The following is an 11,474-nucleotide window of genomic DNA, read 5'->3' on the forward strand; positions in this document are numbered from 1 at the left end:
CTGGCAGAGAGTAGATTTAGGCTAGATATCAGGAGGTGCTGCTTCATGGTCAGGGCGGCTAGGATCTGGAACCAACTTCCAAGAGAAATGGTGCTGGCTCCTACCCTGGGGGTCTTTAAGAGGAGGCTAGATGTACACCTTGCTGGGGTCGTTTGACCCCAGCACTCTTTTCTGCCATGGCAGGGGGTTGGACTAGATGATCTACTCAGGTCCCTTCCGACACTAGAAACTATGAAACCGGCAATACTTTTCTCACTGAGCAATTTGGCATAACTCTGTTTTCTCAGAACAAATCTGTTGAGAATGTGTTGACAGCTGTTAATTGCTACAGAACAGTTTCACTCCAAAAAAAATATTTTCCAACTTTTTATTATTATTTTCAATTAGGTAAGTGCTTTAGAGAAAATTTCTTTTCCTAATAAGTATCACTCTCAATAAGCCAAGGCTTTTGACTCTTACTGCTAAGAAAACACCTATTTTTTTAACCAGTCCTCTCTTAAGAAAAACCCAAACATGTACTTTTACTGTTTTGCCAAAATGTACTAGCTTATATTTTAAGAACTCTTAAGTTGTGTTTTTTTAAAGTAAAATGCTAGCTTGCAAAAAGGACATTCTGTACATAATGTATAACTTCATGATAAAATTTTAGTTACCCAAAAATTGACAGAACCTACAGCAAGAGATTAATATTTGCAGAGGAATAGACTAATGGAACAGATCTTCTTGGAAAAGATATCATGTAACATTTAAAAATCAACTGAGCCTTTCAATAAAACAGGAAATCTGAAAAGAACCAATGTGATAGATTTCACTGAAACCTCAATCCTGAAAGCACTTAAAAACAGACTGAATTTCACCTTGGGAAAAGTTTCCCTGAAGTCAACAAGATGAACTATATGCATGCTTTGAGGATCAGGGCCTAGTGACCTACTTGGCAAGGCACTACCCCAGAAGTAGAAACTTGTGAGTGATTGATACCACTGAGCCTCCTGAGCCATGCCCAGTTGAGACTACATTAACCAGAAATGTCTGGTTATGTGCAATGAGTAGGGACCTACTGAAATTGCAAAATCTGGTATTGCCTGTGAAAGCAGTCAATGTCTGTGAAACCCATGGGGAAAAAAAAAAGAAAACTTGCTGAAAATAAAATGCTGCCTCCCCAGAGGTATTGTGGCCTGGCTGCATAGACCACGGGGGAGGCGGGGAGAAAGGGGGAGCCACCCCTGCCAGACCTATGGCTGAGAGAGTTGCCTGTCATAAGGCCCTGCCCCTCTCCACCAATCAGCAGTAAGAGGTGGAGCCACATGACAGACAGCCGTTGCAACCAATCAACAGTGAGGGGCAGGGCCACTGGGGCCCCTTAGCCAATCAAAGGAATGGGGAGCCCCACCATCAGTCCACTAATACAGCAGCCAGCCCTGCAATCTCCCCACGAAATCAGCTGGCAGCCTCCTTAAGTTAGCTAGACCCCTAGCATATATCTTATATTTCTTCTTATATATAAATTTTCAGTCTGCTCTTCATTCAATTTAACTTTCATAATGGAAAAAAACCACTTTAAAATGTTTCATACTTAAAACTATACTTCCCAAGAGCCAGTTACTCAAAGTCTGGACTAAGCTGTTTACCTATGTTTAAGCCAAATGTTTATCATCTTTTGTTACTTCAGATTGTGTGTGATAATACTGTTAGTTTCCCAAACAGCTTCTATAACCTTAAACAACTTTTCTACACAAGATAACCACAAAAAACCTGTTAAACACAACATTATTCAATGCTTTAGTTTATTTTCACTCAAAGTTATTTGTAAGAATGTATTTTAAAGAAAATTATATATTATTTCTATTAAGAAGAAAAAACTAAAATGGGTACAGATAATCATATATACTGTGCTTTAAGTGTGGAATCAAGTGAATTTAATAGCTGGGGAATTTTATATGTACTTTGCTGCTGAATTCAAAGTGTAATTGATGTTAAAGAATTATATGAGTTTAAAATAGATCATATTAAAATTTTTAAATAAAATTTTAAGTTTCTTAATCTGAAGAATAAGATACTTGTGTGTTTAACCAGATGTTTTCTAATAGGAAGGGTAGACAGAGGAGGGCCACGCTCAGTTTTACTCCTATGGAAGTCAAGGTTAAAACACCGAATGTTGTCAGCAGGACTAGACTTAGGCCCCATTTTTGAGGTCTTGGATATTCAGGCTGAAATAACTGGACTGGCGTTTTATGTAAATCTAAGTTAATATCACAAGTGGGATATAACACATCTTTAGATTTTGTTCAGGCCCTAAAGCTCATGCAACTAACACACAATATAACCTGAAAAAAATACATCATGAACTACAGCAATAAATCACACACCAACAGAAAAAGCTAAAACTAATGATGTAAACATTCAAAACATTCCAAAAATATATTAAATACAACACACCATAAAATTTCCTTTGCAGGAGACTTCACAGTCTATAAATTTAACTCAGAAGAGCTCTTTAAAAAAAAAATAGTACCATAAGAAAAGTAAAGTTCAACATAATATGGTACATTAAAAATGATGTTTGTGCTACTTAAAGTATCCATGCTTCATTAGGCTTAAAAATGGACAATTACATTATCTGAAGTTGAGTTTTTTTTATTTAAAAATTTATATTCACACACACACTACACACACACTTTATAGAGTACAGCAGTGCTGTGCATCTTCTAAGCAGCTGGGCACTACTTGCCCACACGCTGCACCAGGGTGAGCCACTAACTGTCTGTAAGCTGTGCAACACGTGGATACCCAGTAGACCCCTGACTGCAGTGTGTACCCATGCCCCCTTCCCACTCCCAACCAGTGGCAAAGTGGGAGCCCAGGGGCCACAACTTAACTCTTGGAGGTTGCATGCAGCCCACAGAAAGCCAGCTGGATAGTGCTGGACTACAGAATAACAAGAGGAAATACAATCTTTTGAGATCTCATAAATCAAAGCAGTATTAATCTTCAAAATACTAAAAACAGATGATCTCTAAGAATAACCTAAGATACTACAAGCAGTGGCATTGATGTTTGTCACAGGGCGGGGACCCAGGAGCGGCCGTGATCTCTCCTAGCGCCCCCTACCATGCCAAGTTGGCAATCAAGCACCCTCGTTCTCACCCTCCACGTCTTTGATGACCAAAGTATTATAAGGGAGGCTGCCTTTCCTTTACCCCTTGGACACGGTGCTCTTATTTATCCTAGCCCTTGTTCCGTGTACGTCGATCTGGTACACCCAGCCTTATGGGCTGTGCGTGGCTCCTACCACCCCTTATACCATGCCCCAAGCCTCTCAGATATACCGGACGTTGGTGAGTCAGTTATTAGTGCCCGCACCCTCGCAGACACTCTCCGGGCCTGTCTTCTCCTAGTGGCCCCCACCGGGGCCCTTCTCTGCGCCCTCACCCCCACCGGGGCTTCCCTCTATGCGCTCGCCCTCCCCGGGGCTTCTCTAAGTGCTCTCGCCCTCTCCGGGGCTTCTCTCAGTGCTCTCGCCCTCCCTGGGGCTCTTATTCTCGTACACCCTCGCTGGGGCTTCTCACAGCGCGCTTAACACGAGCACCCTCTGGGCTTATTGCCGGTGCCCACACTGGTGCTCCTCACAATTGGGGCTCAGGTGGCCTTAGCCATGCCTGGCCCCCAGACCCCCTTCTTAGGTCTATGACTTCTATCCGGCTCAGGCAGCCTCGGCCTTACCTGGCCCTAGAACCAGACTGCGGTGCCCTCTCTGGCACCTGACTGTGGTGCCCCCTCTGGCACCAGGAACCCCCACGCTGCTGGGGCACTCCCATGAGGCCTCCTCCAACCCCTTAGAGCCTCACCCAGTCCTTCGGTATAACGACAAACAAAACCATCAGCCAGTTGGCCCCAACTCAAACTCAAGCCTCCTGGCTAAAACGTAAACCCTCTGGCTCATCATCATTTCCTTCCCCGCCAGGGGCTCCTCTGCCTGGTATCCTCACCCATAAGCTGCTCAGGCCCCCAAGCTCCTCAACTCGGCCTGCTCCCGCAGAGCTCCATCTTCTGTGACTGCCAGAGGGGAACTGCCTATGGCCTCAGCCTAGGCTGCTTATATAGGCCAGGCCTTGCCCCCTTCCGGTCAGCTGACGCCTGTAGTTGCCCCAGCAACCAACACGTGTCCTTCTCTAGAAGCAGGCACTTCAGTGCCCTGCGACACACCATTAAAGTTCCTAGTAATCTTATCTGCTCACCAGAACTGAATTAACTGCCCAACAAGATGGTAAGGAGCACTGTTATTTGTATGAAAGACAGGCTAACAACTTTTAGACATCATTTTTACAAGACAGCCAGGTACTATAATCTAATAAGGTATACTAATGCTCAAAGTCTTGTTAACCCACATGAGGAATGGGAATTCTCACTGCCCTTCCAAGAAATAAGTCTTGGGATAATGGGGAAATTCCAGAAGATTTGAAGAATGCTAATGTTAAGCCATCTAGCAAAAAAGGACATGGGGCACTTGGACACATGACAAAATTGCCCTTTTTAGCAGTTTAATTGCCCTTTTTAGTGGTTTAATTGCATCACACTTTACACATGCGATGACGTATTATGCTTTAATTTCAGTCACACTGTACACGTGCAGTGGCGTATTGTGAATTAAATTACTTTGTTATGTAGCAAACTAAAACACATCCCAATGTATTTTAGTTTGTTACATAACAAATTGCAGCGATACATCCATCCCCAGGGCTCCCTGCAGCTCAGGGGCTGCTCAGCCCGCCAGCAGCTCACTCCCTGGCTGCACACAGGCTCTGCAGGTAGGAAAGGGGAGAAAGGCAGCAAGGGCTTGGTGAGATTCCAGCACCCCATGCACCGTCCCCGCTACCTTCCCACTGCCTGGGACTGCCCCAGAATGGGCTGGCCTGCCCCTGGGGCACCATGGGAAGGTGGCAGGAAGGCAGCTGGGTGTGCTGTCAGCCGGAAAAGGCAGTGGGGACAGTGCAGAGGGCGCTGGAAGCCTGCCAAACCCAAGCTTCCCTGAGCCCACCCAGGCTTCCAGCTCCCTCTGCACCATCTCTGCCACCTTCTCCAGCCGCCAACACACGCAGCTGCTCTCCTGCCACCTTCCACACTGCCCCAGGAGCAAGCCAGCCCATTCCTGGGCAGTCCCAGGTAGCAGAGACAGTGCATGGGGTGCTGGAAGTACTGGCTGGGGGGAAAAAAAAAAAGAAACCAAAAAACTGTGAAGGGCCCAATCTTTTTCTTTCCCTGGTGGAGCCTGCCCTCAGCCAGGAGGCAAGCTGCCAGCAGTGTCTGAGCTGTGAGGGGGTTCCAGTCCTTCCCTCCATGGCAGTGGTGCCCTACTGGTGCCACTCAGCCAGACTGCTGGTGACCTGGGTGCTGGCTCTGAGCAGCTCTGGGCCCACTGGCAGCTCACCGCCTGGCTGGGAAGCAAGTTCTGTCAAAAAAAAGGATCAGGCCCCTCGCCATAAAAGTGGCAGAGCCCCTAAACAGAAACAGTGGGTTTTCAATCGTAACAATTAAAAACCCACCAATTAAAAACCCAGTGTTTCAATTTAGGGAGAACTAAACCCCTGTCACATATACAAGCAGCCAAGTAGACTTACGTTGATAACAAGAGACTGACAGTTCTATGCAAAATACTGAAAAAGCTAATATAGGACTAAATAGACCAAAAATTAAAGAACAGGAAAATAATCAAAGCCACCAGGTTATAAATAGGTTATACATTGTAAAAATGGGAAATAGCATATAAAAGATGATTTTTTTGGATGAGATTACAAGTATGACTTAGAAATTTACTAGAACAAGGTATAATAGTTAATATTTAACTTAGGCCCCACACCATCTTTAAAAAAATAGACAGGAAACCCTTGCTATTTGCAGATACAGCATTCGTGGTTTCAAATATTCGTGAATGCTGAACCCACATTTTAAATCCACTTTATGCACTTACAGGAGCTCCTCAGGAGCTCCGTGCCTGCTGCCACTGGGCTGCTGCTGGTGCCGCTGCTGCCGCCAGGGTCCACGCCCCCCAGCCACCGGGGGCACCGCGTTCATGAATGCAGTGTCTTATTTGCAGATTTTGCCATTCACAGGGAATAGAAGAACATATCCCCCATGAATGGTGAGGGTCGCCTGTACACCATATAATATCAACAGTATGGACACAGTAACTGCCAAATTTCAAGACGTAACTGGCAATGACAAATTATCAATGACTAGACTCTGTAGGAATCCGTATTTGTCCTGCACTGTTTAACATTTTCATGAATGAACTGGAAGTCAATACAACATCACCATGGACCATAATTGAGGGTGACACAAAGATTGGTGGAATAGCACTAGTGACTAGGACAGAGCAATCAGTTTCACTTGGTAGACAGGGATTATTCAAGTAAACTGTGTCTTCATACAGTCATAAAAGCTGATAGCTAGGAACAAGGGGGAAAAAAAGTCATACAGACAAGAAAAAGGAGAACTTTATCCTGAAAATCAGTACGTCAGAAAAGTAGTTCGGGGTCATGGCAGACAAGCAACTCAACAGGAGCTTCCCATGCAATGCTCTTTGAGAAAAAGTTAACGGTACCTTTGGATTTATTAAAAAAGGAAGAAGTAAATAGAAGAGGTGATTGCAAGATCAATACTGAAATACTGGTTCATATCTGGGTCTGTATTTTAAGATGTTGAAAACTGGACTGAGTACAGAAAAGAGCCATAAAAGTGATTTAAGGATTGGAAACAAATGTTTTGCAGCAAGGACTTAATCCTATGGGGAAAAAAAAGGACTGAGGTGTCTATTTTTTCTCTCATTTAAAGTTTACAGTACAGTTGCAAGTCAAGTACAGTTACAAGTCATATTACATATATGATTTCTGACCCCCCCCCCGCAATTTAGTGAAAGCTTTTGTAACAACTTCTCCATTAAGGGATCTCAATTTTTCTATTCTCATACAATGACTTACAATCTTGATACATCCCTGTCACAACAGAGGAAATTTCAAAAACCCTGTGTGATCTAACCACATTTACAAGAGATCATTTCCAACTTGAAAAATAAACAAAAAACCAAACAAAAACCCCTCACCAAGTCTGCCACTCTACACAACGCATCTGACAGCTGATCAAAAATCATCACTATTTCAGGTCCAGGAGGTGTAGTATATGCTTTCTGGACCAGTCGCTCTGTTTCTTGCAGTGCTTTCTCCTGTGCTTCTTGAAATCCTTCCGGACAACTTAACTCTGGAACACCAAAGAGACCCTAGAATACAGAGAACAAATGCAACCAACAGTTAAAGTTAACAATTTCATTTTTAAGGGCGCAGTGATATATCGGTCCATATCATATCAGCACCGATAAAAGGAAAATTGACGTTATTGGCAATTGGCTTTTTTTAGCTGATATAGCCAATAATATTGCCAATAAATGCTACATGCATGCATGCAAACGCAGAATGCACGCAGGCAGGAGTGCAGCCCAGCAGCTTGGAGAGGAGCGTCCAGCTGGTAAGTATACCAGCAGCACTTACCGCTGGCTCATTTTAATCAGGAAACTTCAAATTTTTATTAGAAGGGATCAGAATTGACTATAGTCACATGCAAGAAAGATGAGTTTTACTGATAAAACGTAGTGTTAAAATAGTGTAGCGTACTACTTTATCATGCGTGCAGGGGCTAACATACCACAGCATTAGTAGCAGAGTGAATTTGGTTTAAATCAAATTGATTTAAATCACTGGTCAGGAAGCTTCAATTTTGACACTGTTTATAAAACTTCTAAAAAGGTTACATGAATATATTGTCTCAAATAGTATATAATTAGAAGTTAAAATCCCTATTCCATGATGATATCTTTGAGCTTTAACATATCTTAAATTTAAACTATAATTTTTGTAAAAAAAGTATCTTAAAAAAATGAAAAATAGGAATAAATCAAAAAAATTTTAATTAAAAAATCTGATTTTTTTAATCATTGATTTTTATCCACCCTGAACAGTGCCATTTGTATCTACTCTACCAGTTTACTAATTCCAGGTAATTAAGCATTGTAGATCACTACCGGAAATACACCACAGGACTGTCACTAACACAACTTAATGTCTTATCATAAAAAAAATATAACAGCTTATGATGGCCAGGCTAACAGTTACACATTCACCAAAAGGTAAAACAACAGACCAAACTAGTTTATTCTCAATCACTGTCTAATCTATTTGAATCATGGTTGACATCTGAAATGCCGATGCATGATGCAGTCAGAGAACAGTTTTCCATCCAGAAAGTATTGTTGCTTCTCTTTGCATTATATCCCAATATCGATTAAGAATAATATTACTGAATTGTTCTTAACAACAGTTTCAATACACAAGACCAGAATTTAAAAAACTGGGAGTCAAAAAGTCATGCTCCTGAAGCCCTATTTAAAGCAAGCCACCTGCTCTACAAAGGTGCTGACCACTTCAGATAGGTTACGAGCCTCACTTCAACACTCAGGTTTGAAAATTTTACCCGGAGCCAATTTCTGTTTGTTCCAGTCCTCTCCACTGTTTCTTTTTCTATCTACTTTGAAGAGAAGATTTAGTAAGATACATATATCAAATGCTCAAAAAAGTGTTCAAAACCAAAACTGCATGAGCAATTAGATGCTTTGTAATATTGCATTGCCAATCTACTTATATTCTCTAGGACAGGACAGTTAAACTGGTGGCCCACGGGCCACACACGGCCCACAAAGGATTAGTACGTGGTCCCCAGGCTGCCAACCAGCCACATCTCTCCCCCTCACTCTTCCCTGCCTCTTCTGGCTTCCACTTCCCACCCCTATTGAAGGGGGAAGGGTGGCACAGTACCAGGGGAGCCTGAGCTGAGGATGAGGCTTGGGAACCGACGTGCACAATGCAGTGTGTTGGAGGGCAGGGGGTGGGGAGGCATGTGGCCCCTGGCTCCTGCTGGTGCAGCCCCAGAGACTCAGAAGCTGGACAGCTCTGCTCGAGGGGAAAGGCAGCTGAACAGCAAAAGCCAAAAAAGTCTCCCGGGGCAGGGATCAGAAAAGTATTCTTAGCTTAGTCCCTAGAAGTGAAAAGTCCTCCACTTAGAACAGCACAATTCCATGAACTGGTACAAGCTAGGAATGACTGGCTAAGCAGCAGCTCTGCAGAAAAGGACCACGGGATTATGGTGGATAGTAACATGAATGTGAGCCAGGTGTTTCCTTGTTGCAAAGAACGTTAACAACATATACCAGGCAGCATCGGTAGAAGTGCTGCTAGCAGATGGAGGGAAGTGATTCTTCCACTCAATTCAGCACTTGGTGAGGTCACACTGGAGTGCACTTTCCAGTTTGGGGGCCCCACTGCAGAAAGGATGTGGATAAATTGGAGGGAGTCCAGGAGAAGGCAATGATGATCGTTTAGGGGCTGGGACACATGACTTCTGAGGACAGACGGAGGAAACTGGGCTTATTTATTCTGGAGAAGGGAAGACTGAGGGGGGTCAGCCTTCAACTATCGGAAGGGAGGTTCAAAAAAGGATGGAGCTAGACCAGGGGCTGTCAAAGTCGTTTTACCGCAGCCCAGCTGACCGTGGCCAGAATTTCCAGCCAGCAGACAGGTAAGAATACCCCCACACTCCCGGCAGAGGGTGGACGAAATCCTGCACTGCTGCAGGCCCTGCAGAACAAGCCGTGGCCTCTCCGCCCAGATCTGGGGGCCCGCACTTTGCTGGTCCAAAGCCACTTGGGGTCTGGCAGTTGACCCGCTGCGCCCGGGATCAGGCCACAGCCCAGGGATTGAGAACTCAGGAGCCAAACCATTCTCAGTGGTGGCAGATGACAGAACAAGGAGCAACGGTCTCACACTGCAGCAAGGGAAGTTTAGGTTAGATATCAAGAAGAATTTTCTCACTAAGAGGGTAGTAAAACATGGGAACAGGTCACCCAGAGAGGTGGTGGAAGCTCCATCCTTGGGGGTTTTCAACACCCAGCTAAACAAAGCTTTGGCTGGGATGATCTAGTTGCGGATGGTCCTGCTTTGAGCAGGGAGTTGGACTAGATGATCTCCTGAGGTCCCTTCCAATCCTTATTTTCTATCAGCTGTGCTGTGGACAGCTTTATGTTATTTCCACAACATGAGTCCTATTTTATTCATTTGCTGGTGAGCCCTGTGCAGAGCACCCAACAAAAACCTATGCAGAGTTTGCAACTTGGTTACTCTGAGGATCTGAGAAGGATTTCCTGACCCCTGTGGAAAGGTAAGACTTCAGTGCAAATGGGCCCTTAGAAGAGCAGCTGGAAGTCGCTAGGTAATTCAAAACTATAGATTTTGCGCATTTTTACATGCACTCTGGGGCCAGGCACTTTAGTGAGCTGTGCTAATCATGGGCAACTGATTAGCTAATCATGCCACCTTAGTCAGGGGGGGCACGTGCCCCAGCAACCAGTCAGCAACCAAGGGTACCCACGGCCAATCTTGCCAACTGAAGTGGGGGGCCCTCATGGCCTATCACCTAAGTGGTGAGCACGGCCAGTCAGGGCATGCTCTCTCTCTAGCAGTGCACGTGCACCCCCTACACGTCACCACTAGTGTTAATTAGAAGTGCTTGTGTGTCACGTGCATCAGTGTCCCCGCGCTGAAAAATGGCAGCAAAGGCGCTTTGACGTAAAGCTCATCAATCATGTTTTATTTCAAAGCTCCTTGCTGCCATCTTTTCAGCATGGAGACACGCTGGGACACCAACATGCTCGGCTGCCGGAGTGCATCCAGTTTCCGTGCTCCAGCAGACTTGATAAATCAGGTCTGCTCCCAAACGCTGGATTTCCAGGGTGTTGGAGCAGGCTCCGCACCTGTCTAGAGCAGTGGTCTGCAAACTTTTTTAATCGCGCACCCCTATCAGTAAAAAATTTTTGAGGACGCACCCCCAATATATGTATATTTATTTATTTGACATACGGACCGAGTGAGGGCGCCAGTGTCAGTCCGTATATTAAATATTAGTAAAGCTTAATTTCTTTCTTTTTTAGATAAAAAATAAATATAAATACAAATTCTACTATTTTCTTCCCGCACCCCAATGGATCTTCTTGCGCACCCCCTGGGGTGCATGCACCCCACTTCGGAGACCACTGGTCTAGAGGAGGAGCCCTTTCCTTCTCAAGCACGGCCTCGCCTAAGGGAAAAGCACGGATCACCCTTCAAACTGCTCGAGGCGCAGCTGCCACCTGCTTTCGGGAGAGCAGCGAGGGCCGGCCTCGCGAGGCCCACATCCACACCGACCCGTACCCCTGGCCCAGCTGCGGCTCCGCCTCCCGGCCCCGCACCACGTGGCCCCGCCTCCCGCTGTCAGGCGCCCAGGCCCGGCACTCACCGTGCTCCGGCCCACGACTCTGCTGCGCTGCTGCCTGGCGTCGAAGGCGGCGCCCACCGGGGACCAGCCAGTGCTCACCCGCCGCCGAGCGGCCCCGGCCCCGG

The 11,474-nt window shown here is 45.3% G+C and overlaps 1 protein-coding gene across 1 annotated transcript in view; it reads right to left on the minus strand.

The window, feature by feature from the left end:
- MIPEP (mitochondrial intermediate peptidase) overlaps nt 1-11,469 on the minus strand; it is a gene marked incomplete at its 5' end in the record, with an annotated part of 117,208 nt that extends 105,739 nt beyond the window's left edge. Inside the window, 2 exons of the mRNA XM_019523787.1 lie at nt 7,097-7,270; nt 11,371-11,469. Of these exons, the coding sequence (XP_019379332.1) occupies nt 7,097-7,270; nt 11,371-11,469 (273 nt within the window). The remainder of the gene's footprint in view (nt 1-7,096; nt 7,271-11,370) is intronic.
- Nucleotides 11,470-11,474: the final 5 nt, after the last annotated feature.

Source organism: Gavialis gangeticus, unplaced genomic scaffold (assembly GCF_001723915.1).
Source record: "Gavialis gangeticus isolate Ggan-Ray unplaced genomic scaffold, GavGan_comp1, whole genome shotgun sequence".
NCBI classification, from domain to species: Eukaryota; Metazoa; Chordata; order Crocodylia; family Gavialidae; genus Gavialis; species Gavialis gangeticus.